Below are 18,575 nucleotides of genomic sequence, written 5' to 3'. Positions count from 1 at the left end.
CCGTCATGCAGGCAGACATGTTGCTGGAGAAGGAGCTGAGAGTTCTACAACTTGATCCGTAAGCAGCAGGAGACTGTGAGCAGCCAGCCACACTAGAGGATGCTTGAGCATCCGAGACCGCCTACTCCCACAGTGGTGCACTTCCTCCAACAAGGCCACACCTACTCTGACAAGGCCACACCTACTCCACAAGGCCATACCTACTCCACAAGGCCACACCTACTACAACAAGGCCACACCTACTCCAGCAAGGCCACACCTACTCCAACAAGGCCACACCTACTCCAACAAGGCCACACCTATTCCAACAATGCCACACCTACTCCAACAAGGCCACACCTACTCCAACAAGGCCACACCTTCTAACAGCCACCACTCTCCGTGGGCCCAGCGTCGAAATGCATGAGTCTATAGGGGTCATACCTACTCAAACCACCACAAAGCCCCCATGGATGCCATAATGTACCAGGCTTCATCAGGGTGAGCCAGGGTGTTCCTAGCTTGATTTCTCCCTCTCCTGTGCTCACGGCTTGAGGTGTCTTCCTCAGTAGGGTTTTATCACTAGTGGCAATAGACGTTATCATTTTGGGGACCTCTGGTCTTGGGGATCAGCAGCTGTAGAGGTACTAACACTATACTGCCTAGGTCCACTGCTGGGGAGAGACCCCCACTATCTGCACCAGCTGCTCGTTTTAGCAGAGCAATACCAGGTGCAGCCTCCTGCATGGGAGGTACCACCTTAGTTGACCCTTGTCATTCACTCTCAAGGAGCCATAACTTTCATATGGGTCATACCAGCTGTTGAAAGGGCTCTAGGGGCTGGAGAGATGACTCAGTGATTAAGAGCACTGACTGCTCTTCCAGAGGTCCTGAGTTCAAATCCCAGCAACCACATGGTGGCTCACAACCATCTGTAATAGGATCCGATGCCCTCTTCTGGTGTGTCTGAAGACAGCTACAGTGTCCTTACATATAATAAATAAATAAATCTTAAAAAAAGAAAAGAAAAAAGAAAAGAAAGGGCTCTGGTCTGGGTAGTTCACCTCTGCCCTTTCCAGGTCCCGGCTGGTTTCTGTAGTTCCATCCTGACCCTTAGGAAGCCCCTACTGTTGAATAGTCTTGCCACCATTTGGGAAATGGGTAACTTTACAGCTCCCACCTCCCCCTGCCCCATGTTTACCATTTCAGACATCAGCCAGAACTCCAGGCAGCAGTCAGTAGGGTGTCCTAGTAAAGCATCCACCCCAAGAATGGGCCTTTGCATGGGAGAGGTGCACACATTATGTATCCTTGAAGAGAGATGATTGCCCACCCTCAAAAGCGAGTTTATACCCCTCCATCTCTATGGCTTTACCCTCCGTACCCATCCCACCATTCAACAACCTCCGTGCTTTGGGAAGTAACTGAAATCAATCTGCGTCCTGCTCCGGTATCCCATGCAATGGGACCCATGTAATCTGCATATTTATCGATGAATGATCAATAAGTCATCAATTCAACATGGCACCTCCTGTCACCCTGTGTGGCCCTCATGTGTGAGCTCAATCTTGGCCATCCCTACAGAGGAGTGGCTGGGAAGACTCCCATCCAAGGGACATTCTTTATCAGTGTGGGGTACAGGCAGATTGACTGCACCTCCTGGTCACGTTTTCCCCTTGGCTTTCCGCATGTTAACCAGCCAACCCAGAGTTTGGTTGCCCATGAATTTTGTCCCTAGAGATTCCTGTGTGGCACAAATCCAGCTATACCTGTGTTCAGGAGACACAGACAGACCCTTCTGCCTGCCTCTCTCCTCTCTCACTTGTTCTACCTGCTTTAGTACCTTGAAGAACCAGGGTATATGCTGAGATCCAAGGCTTTAGGTAGGTCAGTGTCTCTCCTGGTTCATATAGGTCTGTGGTGGTTTGAATATGCATGGCCCAGGGAGTGGTACTATTTGGAGGTGTGGCCTTGTTGGAATAGGTGTGGCCTTGTTGGAGTGGGTGTGTCACTATGAGGGTGGGCTTTGAGAGCTTCCTCCTAGCTGCCTGAGGACACCAGTCTTCTCCTGTCTGCCTTCAAAACAAGAGGTAGAGCTCTCAGCTCCTCCTGCACCATGCCTGCCTGGATGCTGCCATGCTCCCTGCCTTGATGATAATGGACTGAACCTCTGAACCTGTAAGCCAGCCCCAATGTCCTTATAAGAGTTGCCTTGGTCATGGTGCCCATTCACAGTGGTAAAACCCTAACTTAGACTAGGTTCCCACCTATCATGAGGCTCAGCCTTGCCGAATCCTTCCCTTAGGTCTCCCATAAAGTCCCAATGAGCTTGTGAATTGGGCATCCAACACCACCTCCCACACGCCCGATTAGCTTAGGGCTCTTCTGTTTTCTGGTCCCTGATATTCAGGGAGACCTTGGCTACAGATAGACAACCAGGTATCCTCAGCCTCTCCTCAGCGCCATGTCCCCAGGGACTGACCCCTCTCACTGCCGCACTGCTCTGGGCTGTGATGCCTTTGTCTCAAGGAAGGATGGGCCTTGCCCAGTTTCTTCTCTTCTGTAGCACTCAGGCCGATGCTGTCTGAGCCTCATGTCCTAGCCTCACAAGTCAGGTGGCAGAGGAGCCCTGCATTGTTCCCTAGTTCCACTAGCTCTGTTGATTACATAGTCTTCCACACTGACCGTTGTTAAGGCCTCTGTCTGCACTCTGAGACATCGGTTTTCCCTTTATGTTACAGGCTGGACCCGAGGAGTGTCCTGTCACCTTTAGGTTCCTTCCCCATGGGTTCTGTTTTCGGGGTCTCAGGAGGGGTTCTGTATTACCATTGAATAGGGGCGCTCTTCCCTTCTGGCCCCCTAGCCATAAAAAGCAACAGGCCAACATCTCCAGTTATTCTCTCTCATCTGGTTCTCCTGCTAAGTCTCAGGCCAATACAGAAGGCCAGCCTCATCCCTGTCTCCCTTCCGGCTGCCTCTGCCTCTGTTTCTGATATCCCCATCCTTGATGCATCCCCTCCAGGGCTTGTAACATCGGTTCTCAGAGCATCTCTACTCCCTAGGCAAATCCCACCGTCAAGCAGGTCTGCTGCTCCTCCCACCCCGCAAGGCTGCCTGCCATTCAGGGATTTTTTCCACAGACATGTCCATCACTTATGGCTTCCCCTGAGTTAGGTATCTCATTAACCTCCATTCCCCTGTCGCTCTTCCACAAACTCTATACAGATAAACCAGTTCAAACCACCAGGCCAAAGCTTTCTGTGTAAACAACCTGTCCCCTCCCCATGCAACCTTACTTTATTAGTTTGTGTCCTGTCTCCGTATCATGGGTGACATCATCGCTCTTCCAAAGCTCCCACTTGTGCTGCTAAAACTCCTTCCCGGGAGGAGAGGTAACATCGCCTCCGAGGGTCCCAAGGACAAACCGAGGCACAATTCCACCAAAGTTCACTCCAGAGGGCCAGCGAGTTTGTTGGTCCTCTCTACAGAGCAGGGGTCAGGGGTCCGGGTTATTTGCTGCAGCGTGGGTACCTGCTTCTCCTCCCGCAAAAGGTGGAATGCAAAGTCTTCCTGCAGTCAGGAGAGTGGCTTCCTCAGAGCCACGTAGATGGAGTCTGCCCTGCCCCTCCCCTCAGCCTAGCCCCTTCTCTCAGGGACACTGGGGCTGGCTCATCTGTGGGACTCAGCTTGGAGCTGCAGTCTAATCTGGCCACTGGGGATTTGACCCACTCTCCAGGTTCCTCTCTGGGCTCTTTGCCGTCTGTCTGTCTGTCTGTCTGTCTGTCTGTCTGTCTGTCTGTCTGTCTGTCTGTCAGGTAGAGAGTTGCTCTGCTCCCTAGCAGGAAACCCTGCCAGCCAGATAAACAGAGCATTCTTCCCACCTAAGCTGGAGAGGAGGCAGGCACCCCTGCTTCCTCCTCCGGGGGCCCCCTGCTGGAGAGGCCTAGGCTGCGGATGTTGGAACAGCTTGACACCGGTATCCCGGCTCTGCAGAGGAATCGGAACTGAGGAGCTGGGGAGAAGTTGGCGGGGCTGCGTGTGTCTGTGTGAGGTGCACACGCGCATATGTGTGATGCTGCAGTCGGTCGGCAGAACATAAAGCCGTCTTCCTTCCACGGAATGATTGAGGCTCGGGAATTCATTCTCTCTCTCTCTCTCTCTCTCTCTCTCTCTCTCTCTCTCTCTCCCTCCCTCCCTCCCTCCTCCCTCCCTCCCTCCTTATTTCCCCCTCCTTCCACTCATTCTCTGCCTCCTCCTTTCCCTCTCCTTTCTCTCTCTTATCCCCTGCCCCCAACCTGCGGACCTGGAAAGAGGAAACTCACTGAGTCTTCACCAGGTAAGTTCTCTGACCTTAGAAGTTTCTCTTAGGGGTCCAGGGGCTGTTGGGGACAGTTCTTGCTGGGACATTGTATGCAGTGGTCCCCACTGAGTGGGATGTGCGTGTGTGTGTGTGCACGTGTGTGTGTGTGTGTGTGTGTGTGTGTGTGTGTGTGTGTCTGTGTGCGTGTGTGTGTGTGTGTGGTGTGTGTTTGTGTGGTGCGTGTGTGTGTGTGCGTGTGCGTGTCCTATACTGTGAGCACAGTACACAGGGCTTCACATCAGGGCTAAAGAGGTGTAGAATTTAGGTGAGAACCCTGGAGGTAAGATGTCAGGGGTGGATCTGCAGCCGTGGAAGATGGATTTCTCCCGCATCTGGAAGAGCCCTGTGAGGTCTCTGGATTCAGCCCTGGTAACCAGCTTCTTGCTGACTGGAGAGAGAGCGAGCTGCCGGGGTTGAAGCAGCTGCTAGATCCTGCAGATCGAGGGTCCTCTGCTCCATCTTGTCAGAAAGGGTTGTTTTTCAGGAATGTCCCCATTGGGTCTGTACGGGCAGACGTGTCATGTATGTGTCTGTGGGCATATGAGAGTGGACAGTATATATGCCTAGGCTGTGGAAAGTCAGTCTGTGGTGTGTGTGTGTGTGTGTGTGTGTGTGTGTGTGTGTGTGTGTGTTCAATACTGTGAGCACAGTACACAGGGCTTCACATCAGGGCTAAAAGTCATGTATGCACACATGTATAAGGCTTGAAATGCCTGTGTGGGCAGCCATCGTGTGTGTTGGGTATGATTTGGTTTGTATTTTTGTGTGTGTATGTGTACACATGGATGTGTGCTCAAGTGTGTGTAAGCATCTTCCATGTGCACAGGTACGGTGCACACATGTAGGCACAGGCGCATGCCGTGTGCATGTGTGTTGTGTGGCTACAGACATGTGCTCTGTGCTGCATGTGTACAGCTGTGTGTAGTGTGTGGGCAGCATCTGTGGAGGCACAGTTTCTCCGTGAGGCCTGCCCTGTCCTGAGTGCTGCAGTGGTGCTGTGTGGCACTGGGCCTCAGGCTGAGCAGAAGCGCCTGGCCCTGCATGATGTGCTTGACCGCCTGCTCCAGGTCATCTGAGGGCTTATGTGGTGCTGGGCCCACACGTGCCTACACGTAATCACACTGACAGGGTGCAAGCATCAAGGTGTGTGGGTGTGTATGGCTAGGTGTAGTGTGTAGTGTGTGTCTGCTAAGTGTGTCATATATAGTAGCATGTGCGTATGTTGTATATTGGGATGTATGTGTTTGTGTCTATGACGTATGTTTTATCTTGTGTTCTATTTGTATGCAGTGTGGCATGTTTGCCCCGTGTGTCAGTTGTAGGAGGTATGTGTATGCGCACTCTAAGCTGAACCCCCATTTTGCTCCCAGGTTGGTGCCTGCTCTACCTGGATCCCTAACAAATCCTTTGTAGCCATTCCCAGGAAGCTGCTACTCCGTGGTTCTCAGAACACACACCCGTGTCCTCCTCATGATTCATCTGAGTCTCTGTGTCTTGAACCTCAGACCCTCGCATTCCTGAGCAGAAGACCCAGAGTCCACGAGGCTCAGAGCCTGGTACTGCTGCTCCGGGCTTCAGGGGTGTCAGCTGAGTCCTCCCACCTTCAGCTGTGGACTGGGACCACATTGTACATTTTGTAGTATCACAGGACTGCTGCGGCAGCTGGTGTCCCAAGAACCATCCATCTTCCTGTGCTGACAGCTGCTGCATTTCCTCCTCCAGCCCTGACTCTATACAGCCCTCCTCAATGCCTGCCATTCTGCACCCCAATGGAGGGTAATCAGCCTCTCAAATACGCATCCCTACACTGGCTCCTTTCTTGGTCTTCCTATCTGAGCCCTGTCCCAGCATCCCCCACTCCCTACAGACTGCCCTGATGGCTTCTCCAGCTGCTCTTCCAGAGACCTAGGTTCAATTCCCAGCACCTATATGACAACTTACAGATTGGTGGCTGTAACTCCAATCCAGGGGATGCAATGCCATCTTCTGGCCTCCAGAGGCACTACGTACACACATGATACACAGAATATACACACGTGTATATTTAGGTAAAGTGCCTGTGCACATAAAAAAAATAAAAAGGAAAAAAAATTAAATCAGAAGGAACAGGCACGGGTCAGTTACCAAGGCCTACAGGGCACCACAGAAAACACCAGCAAGATGGATGGCCCCAGCAATGTCTCGCTCATTCACGGTGACACCACGCTGGGCCTGCCAGAGTACAAGGTGGTCTCAGTCTTCCTAGTGCTCCTGGTGTGCACCCTGGGCATCGTGGGCAATGCCATGGTGGTTCTGGTGGTGCTGACCTCGCGTGACATGCACACACCCACCAACTGCTACCTGGTCAGCCTGGCCCTCGCTGACCTCCTCGTGCTGCTGGCTGCGGGTCTGCCCAATGTCTCTGACAGCCTAGTGGGGCACTGGATCTATGGACGTGCTGGCTGCTTGGGCATCACCTACTTCCAGTACCTGGGCATCAATGTCTCCTCCTGCTCTATCCTGGCCTTCACTGTGGAGAGGTAAGTGCCCACGGGCTACCCCACGCCCTTTTCCTTCCCCTTGTCTGTCTGTCTTTCTTTCTTCCTTCCTTCCTTCCTTTCTTTCTTTCTTTCTTTCTTTCTTTCTTTCTTTCTTTCAAGATTTATTTATTTATTTGTATATGAGTACACTGTAGCTGCCTTCAGACACACCAGAAGAGGGCGCCGGATCCCATTACAGACGGTTGCGAGCCACCATGTGGTTGCTGGGAATTGAACTCAGGACCTCTGGAAGAGCAGTCAGCGCTCTTAACCGCTGAGCCATCTCTCCAGCCCTCCCCTTGTCTTTTTTAATGAGAATCCTGGGAGCCTGGGTTCAAGCAGGAATTCCTGGCAAATTAAGGTAGCTCTGAAGAGAAGGGGAGCTGAGTCGGTGGGAGGTGCTGGGAGAACCAGCACAGACGTGGGCATTTACTCTGCGTCTAGATTTATGTAGGACATCAGGGAAAGTCCTCGCCTCTCCTCTCCAGAATGCAGGCAGTTGGATGGTCCTTCTCACCATCCCAACTCCTGGGGATTGAACCCTGGGTCTTCCATGGATTAGGCGAGCCACATCACTAATCTTTATATTTTTTAAAAGTTAAAAGGGACAGGGGCTTCTCGTAAGGCTGATTATAAGCTGTGATCCTCCTGCCTCAGCGTCTTAAGAAACTGAAATAACAGGCCTTCACTAATGTGCTTGGCTATGGAGTCTCTTGAGTCTCCTCCAGCTTGGCTTGTTTGTTTGTTTGTTTGTGTTTTGTTTTGCAAGACAGGGTTTATATCCTTGGCTGTCCTGGACTCGCTTTGGAGAGCAGGCTGGCCCAGGAATGACAGAGCTCCCCCTGCCTCTGCCTCCCAAGCATGGGGATTAAAGGCGTGCGCCGGACACACAGCCTCGGCTTGGTTTTCTTCTTTGCTTGCTCTCTTGTTCCTTTTAGACAGGGCTTCATTTGGAATACATACTCGAGTGGCAAGCTGTCCTTGAATTCTCTTTGTAGCTGAGGCTGGCTCAAACTCATAGCCACCCCATGGCTTCAATCTCCTGAGTCCGGCAGTTACAAATGTACCACCGTGTCTTGCTTAGCTCTGACTGTGACACCCCAGAGACAAACTGTCCAGTGGCTGAACACGCTGACGCGAAGCCTGCATTTTGGGTCACATTCAGCTGTTGGCAGGAGCCGAGGCTTTGAACTCTGTAGCTGGTTAGGGCTGCGCAGGATCTGAAGAGAGCCCAGACCTGTCCCAGCCATATCCCCATATGTTCTTGTCTGGGGACAAGTCAGCGTAGGGCTGTCTCATCCATACCATGTGATTGTCCCCGGGGACCTATGAGTGAGCAATAAAGGGATGTGACAGATGTACAGGATGATCCTCTGCCTTTGGCGGAGACCCTGACCACATGCGGTGTCTTTAGACCTCAAAGGTGCCCTTAGAAGGCACGGGAATCACAGGACGGGACATTTGCAGACTGCTCTGCTCCTCTCTAGAAGCTGGCTTTGCTCTGCCTGTCCTTGAAGCGTCCTTGCCCTAACCCTCTGCAGCCCTCTATATCTGCCCTTCCAAAGTACAGCTCAGCCACCGTGACCTAGACAAGTCTCAGCTTGGGACAGGTAGGTGTCTCAGACCTGCGCCAAGCAGTCCTTAGGAGCCAACGCGCTTCGCTCGTGTCCCACAGGTATATAGCCATTTGCCACCCACTGAGAGCACAGACCGTGTGCACTGTGGCCCGGGCCAAACGGATCATCGCAGGCATCTGGGGGGTCACGTCCCTCTATTGCCTACTCTGGTTCTTCCTGGTGGACCTCAATGTCCGTGACAACCAGCGCCTTGAGTGTGGCTACAAGGTGCCCCGAGGACTCTACCTGCCCATCTACCTGCTGGACTTCGCTGTCTTTTTCATCGGACCCTTGCTGGTGACCCTCGTGCTCTATGGGCTTATCGGGAGGATTTTATTTCAGAGCCCGTTGTCCCAGGAGGCCTGGCAGAAGGAGAGGCAGCCCCATGGGCAGAGCGAGGCTGCACCAGGCAACTGCTCCAGGGCCAAGAGCTCCAGGAAGCAGGTTAGGGGTCCTCCCAGGTGCAGGTGGGGTTGCATGTGGGAAGAGTCACAGGGAAAGGCACGGGTATGCAAAAGAACACAAAACATACAGGGTGTGATGGGGAAAGCAGGTAAGTGAAACAGTCGCTTGGTCCTTCATTTGTCCAACTGTCTATCTGTCTGTCTGTCTGTCCCATCCACCCACCAACCCACCCATCCATCCACCCATCCACCCATCCATCCATCCATCCACTCATCCACTCATCCACCCATTCACCCATCCACCCACCCACCCATCCACCCATCCATCCAATGCCCATTAAGCCCTCGTATGTGCCAGGTGGGTGTTGGATCACAGGAGGAGAGCATGGAAAGGCTGTCAGATGCCCTCCTTGAACTACAACAGTAGAACCAAGTAAACCCCAGCCTGTCGGAAGGCAGGCAGGAAGGGAGCAAGTGATGCTGGAGAACAGCAGGTAGGGGACAGGCAGTTCAGGGGACTTTGCCGACAGGTGACAAATGGATAGAACTCTGAGCTTGGCAAGGAGGAAACCCAAGCTGGGAGCATGGACGCATTCCAGGGAGAGGAACAGCCAAGGCTGCGGTGAGGTGGCAGGCTGAGCAGAGAAGGGACTTTGAAGGTATAAAATGGGAGCTTTCAGGATTGGGGAGAGGAAGGTCGGGTGGCTGAAAATGAGATAGGGGTGCCCAAAGTCTCAATGGGGACCCTATCTGGGGCCAGGGACTTTGTAACAGAATTGTGTCACTGGAAAGGGTGGTGACCGTCCTGGTGCTGTCTGAGGCCCGGTTCTGAGGGATCCCCAACCTTCTGATTTTGGCATCTGACACATGCGGCAGGCCTGTGGTCAGCTCCGCCCCATGCTTGGTCACGCTCTCCCCTTTCCTCTCCGTAGGCCACCAGGATGCTGGCCGTGGTTGTGTTGCTTTTTGCCGTGCTGTGGACCCCTTACCGCACACTGGTACTGCTCAACTCCTTTGTGGCCCAGCCTTTCCTGGACCCCTGGGTCCTGCTGTTCTGCCGCACCTGTGTCTACACCAACAGCGCTGTCAACCCTGTCGTCTACAGCCTGATGTCACAGAAGTTCCGGGCAGCCTTCCTGAAACTGTGCTGGTGCAGGGCAGCTGGACCACAGCGGCGTGCAGCACACGTCCTCACCAGTAACTACAGTGCCGCCCAGGAGACCTCAGTAGGAACTGAGAAGATGCAGCCGGGCTCCAGTGAGGTCTCAGGTCCCACAGCAGCAGGTCCCCTGGGCTGTCAGCATGAGCCCTACTTCAGTGTGCTCTGAGAACTCCCGCCTGGCCCCTGACCCCTGCGGCCTGGTTGGCATTTGGGAGCCATCAGGAGAGGGGCAGGCAGCTCCTTGCTTATGGGTTTCCAGAGGTTCCTTTACCATGGAGGAAGACACTGGAACGTTCTCAGCTGCATCCTGCGTGGGTAATTCTCCCCTCTGCAGAGAGGAAGCTGGAGGCCCAGCCTTCAGCCCCTGTGGGATCAAATCCCCTCATCTGTGTTCACTCAGTGCTTTAAGCACCTTTCACGGGTGTTACCTAATGTCCTTCCATGCTGCCATCGCATTTGTCCCTCGCTGAGCCCATGCACACAGGGACCCTGGACCCTAGGGGTTACATAGAACGAACGGGTGTCCAGCCAGTCATGTCGCACTCTGGGCTGCTCCATGAGGTTCATCTCCAGCCTCAGCACCCCTTCCAGTCCTCTATAACAGGGCAGCCCTGCAAGAGACTCTGCCAAGCGAGCTCAACCACCGTGCATGTTCCTGAAGGAGATCACTATTTGTCTTTCCGACGGCCATCGGGCGGCCACCTCTACCTCCCCGACCCCAAATGTGCAGGCCTGGCTCTCTGAACCCACTTTGCCAGCTGCTGCCCTGCATACCACGTCTACTGGAGGCACGCTGCGGACTCAGAGACGAGGCGGCAGGAAAAGCCTTTGCTGAGGGACAGCCCAGTCGCTGGCTGAGCCTGAGGACAGCAGGCCTCTGGGTCCCACCCTGCAAATGTGGTCAGTGATCCTATCTCGGTCCTGAGACCTCAAGGTGGAGGGACTCAGTCGCGAGGATGTTCCAACAAGCCAGGGCTGTTCGCTCTGTGATCGGAGACCTCAGGAAGGCAGGAATTGGGGGGATGGATGCTTGTTGGGGTGTGTGGTCAGCCTGGGTGACTCAGCCTACTCAAGCTGTTTCTGGCTTCCTGGCTGGATGTGGTCCTAGTGACTCATCCCTGCTCTGGGGAGCTCAGGTGCTCCAAAATAGATGTGGCTTTTTAGGGGCTCTGGTTGCTGAGTCTCGGCTGGTGGGGCAGGGTATTTAGAACCTTGGCAGGAAAGCTCACACAAAGGTGGGGGTGTGCCAGGGCAGCTGAACCCTATGTCTGGCCTCCCATGTCATCCCCTCCAGCCTGAGTGGCATACACTCTAGAAGCCCACACACCAGGCTGGCTGTCCTGGGCCAGCACTTGCTCCATCCTCTCCCTGGGCCAGCTGGTTTGAGCAGGTTTTTCCTGAAACACCCCAGAGGAATCTTTCTTCAAAGATGCCCCTTGACCCCCTAACTTAAAACCACCTTGTCCTTCCTTACCACACCCATGTGACATGCAGTGTCCCCTTGCTGATTTTTTTGCACGTTTTCTAGAGGCTCACACACCAGGCTCGCTGATGTAGCCAGACAGACATGACCCTCAGATCTGTCCTGTCTCCTGCATCATTGTCTGGGATCAGAGCTTATGTCCACCAGGAAGTAGTGTTGGGGGAGCACAAATGTGGGAGACAAACATGGTATGGCAGGATAGGGACAGCCATGGTCTCCCATGCTGTCCTGCCTGCCTGTGTGAGCTGCTATGGCTGTGGCCTGGACAAAAAATCCACCATTCTTGTTCGTGGGTCTCCTGATGTCAGACGTGCCAAATGTTTTCCTGTCCTATCTCGCTTTCCCTTGAAGCACAGCATTGTCACCAACACGGCTGTGTCACATCTGTTGGAGGTCTATAGCAGCCATCGCCTTGTGTCACTTACGCGACAGACTCACACTGGCCCGCGCTTTAGCTAAGCTAGTCCATGATGCTTACAGACAAGGGATGGAACCCACAGGTATGGCCGATGCCCGCTGACTCAGCTCTATACGCATCCTCACCCTGTGCCTCCCAGTGGCACTTGACCCCTACGTCTGGCCCTCCCTGAATCCTCCTCTCTCTCCTAGTGTCACAGCGAGAGTTGGGTCCTCCGTTTTTTACCGCCTCAGGAAAGAGTTCCAGCAGCCCACGGACAGCAGCAAAAGCTAAACTGAGCTGGACCCCCAGGCCCAGAGAATGTTCACTTAAAGAATGGAGCTCTACCAGAACAGGGGTCACCGAGAGGTCACCTAGCGTGGAGCTGGAAGGTGGCTTTCACTGCCCCAAACTCTCCCCTCCTGACCCCAAGGTGGATTTTGGAGTCTGATGACTTCAAAAACCTTGTAACTTGCTGTGCAGTGCACACGTCTCTGCCTAGAAGTTACCTGCGAAGTCCGTCAGGGTCAGAATGGCAGCGCTAATCCGCATGGTTCATTGAGCTTTCACTCACAGGAGCTGGGCTCTGGCTCGCTGGATCTGGTTCTTGTTCCTGTGTGCACCAGGGAGCAGCATCCTAACCCATGCCGCTGTAAGCACGAAATGCTACATCCCCTGGATCCTGCATTTTAACTCCTCCTTGTCCCACTCATGTCTGACTAAGTGCATAATCAGTAATGTCACTGTGCACGGGCAAGAGACAGAATTCTGCTCATCCCCAAGTATGGGCAGAGACATGGGCCGTCAGTCTGTAGATGTCTGAAGAGGAGGAAGGAGGTAACTGCTCAACTGGTCAGCCCCAGAAAGCAGCTGTCTGCAGACCCTGGGCTCTGTGAGAGCTCCTCACAGTGCACAAGACAGCTCCTGGGACACTGGGACAGAAACCTTTGTCAAATGTAGAACCTGAAACACCCCATCATGACAGACAGACTCTCCCGTGATTTTGCCCCTCGTTGCTACGAGCAACCATGGCTGCTATAGGCGATGCTGCTGGGTCTTGTAGGGCCCAGTCAGGTTGTGGCTAGGTAGAGCTCTCGAGGTCAGAACCGCACCGTCTTCTGAGACAACCTTACTGGAAAGCTGTTGCCTGTCCTAGCTTCTCTTTGTAGACCATGAGGTCAGCGGCCAATCCCACTCTTGGCTTGGAATGCTCTGTTTGGTAAAGTTGCCGGTTGGTTGACGAATGCTCTCTAGGCAGATGGCGTCCTAGTATTGTGGAGTTTCTCCTCTGAGCAGTGGCCTTAGGATCTGGTGTGGGATGAGGCAGGCCATTAGCCCCCACGGGGCATGGGTCTGGTAAAGGTTAGTGACGTTCAGCCATCTCTGGATGCATTCATTCATTCATTAATTCTTGTCAGTTGGAAAGGGGCAAGGACCTTCTGTCTTATTGATTTTACTCTAGACAGCCTGGTATATTATACTTTCCCTGTGCTGTCTTAATTTCTTTCTTTTTTTTTTAATTTATTTATTTATTATATATAAGTACACTGTAGCTGTCTTCAGACACACCAGAAGAGGGCATCAGATCTCTTTACAGATGGTTGTGAGCCACCATGTGGGTGCTGGGAATTGAACTCAGGACCTCTGGCAGAGTAGTCGGGTGCTCTTAACCATTGAGCCATCTCTCCAGCCCCTCTTTCGTTTTTAATATGTTATGTGTATACGAGGTTAGGGTTGTGCTCATGATGTCAGTGCCCTGGGAGACCAGAATAGGGTGTCGGATCACCTGGAGCTGAAGTTGTTACAAGTGGTGGTGAGCCACCCAGTGTGGGGGCTGGGAACTGAACTCAGGTCCTCTGCATAAGTAGTAACGCGTGCTCTTAATGGTGGCCCAGCCACTTCTCCAGCCCTCTGTGCCTGCTTTGTGAATCTCTTTCTTTTTCTTTTTTTTTTTTTTTAAAAAGGCCGGGTCTTGCTATTTTGACCAGGCTGACCTTGAACTCTAGAGTCTCCTGTTTGCAGCTCCCGGGTGCTGAGATTGTAGTCACGCATGACTATGCTGAGGGCATTTCTCAAGGACTTAGGCGCTGCTCTTCGGATGGGCGATCAAATGCTGGGGTTCTGTCTGTCTGTCTCATAGTGTCTGGCAGGGTGTGGGGAGGAGGGCTCATGTCAAGGAACAGAGGCACAGGAAATACGAAAGCTCAGGACGACTGGCCAGGCAGCCATCTCTGCTCCAGTTGGCTGCCTCTGGGGATGGGGATAGGAAGCAGGAAGCACTCATAAAGCATTGCTAGGCCACTTTGGGGAAGGTGGTAGATAAAGGGGACCAAGGAAGGGTGGCCCAGGAGGAAGCACAGGGCAGACGCCTCACAGAGGACACTCAGCTGCCCCGCCCCAGGCAGCGCTGTCTGGTTTGACTCCCCTGAGACCAACTGGAGCGGAAGACAAAGCAGCTGCTGCACTGGGGGAGGGGGTGATTTGATTTGGGGGAGGCACGGAAGGACCAGAAGTGAGCATAAGGTACAACAGTATGGGGACTGTGGCACCCGACTCAGTCCAGCTGTGACGTTTGTCCTCCACATCCTGCACGGCCTTTGCTGTGAGCTCCATCCTGTGGCAGAGAAGAGCCCAGTGACTTAAGTGGTGGGGACCCTCACGGAGCAAGGGGTCGAGTGGGACCCAGGTAGGTGGTGGGGGCACACGGAGAATCCACAGTAGACACCGCAGGACTGAGGTCCTTGAAGCACACCGTGCGCTGAGAAGGAACAGAACGTGCAGACGTGATAAGCTCGGATCAGAGGCTGTGCCGGATGCCACTGGGATGGTGGCTGCTTAGGAAGCGAGAGACACTTGATGTGTGTCCCCTAAGAGGCTTGTGAGTGGCACGGACGCATGAGGAATTGAGGCTCAGCTCCCCCTCAAAGACTATAGAAAGCTGGGCTCACATAGGTCATGCCCACCGAGGACACCGGCTGCATCAAACGTTGGCAGATCAAAACTCTTATTTTTTTTTTCTGCTGGGAAACGCAGGTCCCAGGAGGAGAGATTTGCTTGACATGCTTAGTAATGCTGTCCTGGCTCCCGTGGCCTGATGCTTGCAAGAGTGACGGTCCATTATGGTCCATCATGACCAGATCCCGGGAACCTTGGGGCACAGAGAGTTACCTGCTGGTCAAGTTGGAACTGCGTCTGCACAGTACCGACCCGTCTCATAATGTCTGTAAGTCATCAGGGTTCTTGGTCTCTCTAGATGGTTACGGGAAAGATTGCAAATCGTGGGCTGGCCCCAGAGGGATGCAGAGGGCAAGGTGGGAGGAGCCCAGGGGTCCAGCCATGGCACTCACTGTGCGGTGAATTTCTAGGTTAAGTGAAGAAAAACCAGAATCCAGACTGAGTCCTAGTTGTGAGTCCTGCTGTCTAGATTCGGCACTGAAAAAGCCGCTTGGGGGTGAGGCAGTGACCAGGGGACCCACTTTAAAATAATGAGGGGATGAGAGGAGTTGGTAGGCGGGATCCCCTACATGGGGAGGGAGAACCAGGAGTGTGGAGGAAGACAGGAGTGCTCTCTCTCAAAGCCACCAGGGCTTCAGTGCCACAAAAGGGACAGGACCCTTGGTCCTCACCTGTGTTCACACCAGCCCTCCAGGCCTGGAGACACACTGCTTTCTGTCTCTCTCAAGGCCTCCCTAAACATCTCCCGCAGCCCAGATAAAGGACAATAGAGAGCACTTCTCATGGGGTCCCACAGGTCCCCATCTGCATCCACCCCAGGCTCCAGCCTGCAGTCTCCACCCTGCAGTCCCGTCCTGTGTGTCCCCCCCCCCCCCCACTGGCTCTGCCCGCCCACCCCCCCCCTAAGCTAAAGCTTCTGGGCTCCACACAGCCATCCATTTCGCATGCACATAAATTATCTTTTAATTGAAAGGTTATAAGCGCTTTCATCTTGCTTATTGTAGCTGGGGTGATGTATATTTGCACAGCTTTATTGAATAAACGAATGTCCTTGCCACCCAAACACCCATTTAATTTGCTTTACAGTGGCGACGTGTGGGGGGGTGTGCTGTGGGGGGAAGGAAGGCCTACACTTGCAGTGCCTAAAAATTGTGGCTCCAGGGGCTAGGGGGATGGACAGCGGCTCAGTCCATAAGATGCTCACTGCACACGCATAGGGACTGAGCCTCTCAGCACTTATGAGATGTTGGTGTGGATCTCTAATCCCAGTGTTGGGAAGGGAGAGGCAGGATTAAATAAAATAAAAATAAATAAATCTGAGAGAGAGAGAGAGAGAGAGAGAGAGAGAGAGAGAGAGAGAGAGAGAGAGAAAGGACTGGTCAATCCATAACTTGCTCTCAAAAACCAGCAGTTGGGCAGTAATTAAGGAGGACCTCAGCCTCCAGCCCACACGAGCACAGGGCATAGACGTGCTAATGCCGCTGGGAACACGCATGGTGTCTTCTTACTCTCCATGTGATGTGGGCTCTGTGGCAAACTACACAGCTTACCTGGTGTCCTCTAGTGTCCCGAGGGTCTTGTAAGGTACAGGCTGCAGGGGCCCTGACCCGATGTGGGTCTGTCTCCAGGAGCCCTGCCTCTGATGCACAAAATAAAGGCTGCACACGAACCATCACGATGTAGAAAACTTCAAGGCTCTGGGTGTCCTGGGGCTATTGTGACAAATGGCCACAAACCAGGGTCTAAAACAGCAGGTCCTTCCTCCTGTGCTGCCTGCAGTCTGAGGGTGTGAACTCTTAGGCACCAGCAGAGGCCATGCTTCCTGTGAAAGCCCAGAAGCCTCATCTCATCTCTGAACTCCTGGCGGCTCCTTGTCTGCCGAGTTGTAGTTCCCGGGCTCTAGGCTCTTCTCTCCTGGCACAGTCACACCTTGTGTATCCCTGTCCCCTATCTTCTTGAAAGAGTGCCTGTCATGTTGACTGAGGACCATTCTCACCTGTATGACAGCTACAAAGTTTCCTGATGAGGTTGTAGTTACAGTTACTGAGTTAGGACTGGAACACAGTGTCTCCATGGTACATCAGCCAGAACACTCTCTTGATGCCTTCAGAGGAAGTTTGCCTGCAGCTCTGCCACAGAACAGGGTCATACCCTCCCAGGGACCTAACTTCTTTCCACTAGACCCCAGCATTTTCAACATGCCTCAAACTGAAGACCCAACCTTCGACATACAGGCATTTGGGGAAAACAGTCATGTTCTGTCCCTCAGGTGCACATCCTTGCAGCAGGCATGGCTTTTCTAGTTTGCGTTTTAGGGAGGACAGTGCAAAGCCAGAGAGGTGGACAGGCTCAGCTCAGTCCAGGAGCTGACAGTGTTAGGCTTCCTGCAGACACAGGACTCAGAGCTGTCAGGGAGCAGACATAGACACATGACATTGAGGTCAGACATTGAGGTCAGCCTGCGCAGCAGAACAGGACCCTACATCCTTAGTCTAAAATAAGAGGAAGTAAGAAAAACTGACAGCATATTCGTCAGCGAGACGAACACGGTCACTGTGCGCAGCTGAGAGCCGTGCAGACTGGAAAAGAACAAGGTACGGGCACGCTCAGCAAAGAAGATTCCAGAGGGCACGGTAGTGAGAAGCCATGGCAGGGGCTGCAGGTGAAAAATCCGTCAACAGGAAACACCCATGACAGAAGCCTCCAGAACACAGAGGTCTCCAGGTACCTAAGGGCCGGAAGACATGTCTATTTGAGGGCTCAGCAGCCCTAAGCTGTGGTGGGAAGGTTCTGGACTTAGTTAGAGAGGAAGGCCGTACAAATTCATGAATCACTAAGTGTGACTCACTGCGTGTGCTAAAGAGCAGAGAGGGAGATTTGGTGAATTTGATCTCGAGAACAAGGTATATTGCTGGGTGGTGGTGGTTGTGAGCATTCTGTCTAAGCTCCACCCCCACAGTTACCTGGCAACAGCCAAGTGTGCCTGACCCACTATACAAGGGGCTGTTCGCCCCCTCCTCACTCTCTTGCTCTTGCTCCCTCTTCCCCCTTTGTCCCTTCTCTCCCCATTCCTCTTCCCCCTTCTCTCCTACTGGACCTCTACTCTCCTATTCCTCTACTTTTCTACTCTTCTACTTCTCTTCTCTTCTCTTCTCCTCTCCTTTCCTCTCCTCTTCTCTCCTCTGTCCTCATCCACCTCCTCTTCTTCCTCACCCTCCTCCTCTTCCTTCTCCCCCTCCTCTTTCTCCTCCTCTTCTTCTCCTCTTCTCCTCTCTCTCTCTCTCTCTCTCTCTCTCTCTCTCTCTCTCTCCCTCTTAACTTCCCTCCTCATGCCCTGAATAAACTCTATTCTATACTCTACCATCATGTAGCTGGGTCCCTCAGGGAGAAAGGGATGTCTCAGCATGGGCCCACTGAGGCACCCCCTTTCCCCAGACCTCCATAGAACTTATCCCCCCTTTATCTTTCAATAAACACATCAGTACTGCATTTGGGAGGCAGAGGCAGGCAGATCTCTGAGTTGGAGGCCAGCCTGGTGTATATAGTAGGTTCCAGGACAGTCAGGGCTGCACAGAAAAACCCTGTTTCAAAAAATCAACCAACCAACCAATGAACCAACCAACCAATCAATCAACCAACCAACCAATCAACCACCAACCACCAACCACCAACCAACCAACCAACCATCAATCAACCAACC

At 53.2% G+C, this 18,575-nt stretch overlaps 1 protein-coding gene across 1 annotated transcript; it reads left to right on the top strand.

Annotated features, from left to right (window-relative positions):
- The first annotated feature begins 6,254 nt into the window (after window positions 1–6,254).
- LOC116886550 (thyrotropin-releasing hormone receptor-like) lies at window positions 6,255–11,220 on the top strand. The gene is made up of 3 exons (XM_032888069.1): window positions 6,255–6,858; window positions 8,534–8,918; window positions 9,811–11,220. Exons 1-3 carry the CDS (start codon window positions 6,500–6,502, stop codon window positions 10,204–10,206), a joined length of 1,140 nt encoding a protein of 379 aa, XP_032743960.1. The 5' UTR covers window positions 6,255–6,499; the 3' UTR covers window positions 10,207–11,220.
- Window positions 11,221–18,575: the final 7,355 nt, after the last annotated feature.

This window comes from Rattus rattus, chromosome 17 (genome assembly GCF_011064425.1).
Source record: "Rattus rattus isolate New Zealand chromosome 17, Rrattus_CSIRO_v1, whole genome shotgun sequence".
Lineage (NCBI taxonomy): Eukaryota > Metazoa > Chordata > Mammalia > Rodentia > Muridae > Rattus > Rattus rattus.
The sequence above is the reverse complement of the archived record's forward strand: the minus strand, read 5'-3'. Positions and strand labels throughout refer to the sequence as shown.

Excerpts from the sequence above, each read along its gene's own strand:
- LOC116886550 (XM_032888069.1), top strand. The coding sequence starts at position 6,500 with ATGGATGGCCCCAGCAATGTCTCGCTCATTCACGGTGACACCACGCTG. Across the intron at positions 6,859-8,533 it reads CTGGCCTTCACTGTGGAGAG|GTATATAGCCATTTGCCACC; the intron begins GTAAGTGCCCAC and ends CGTGTCCCACAG. Across the intron at positions 8,919-9,810 it reads CCAAGAGCTCCAGGAAGCAG|GCCACCAGGATGCTGGCCGT; the intron begins GTTAGGGGTCCT and ends TCCTCTCCGTAG.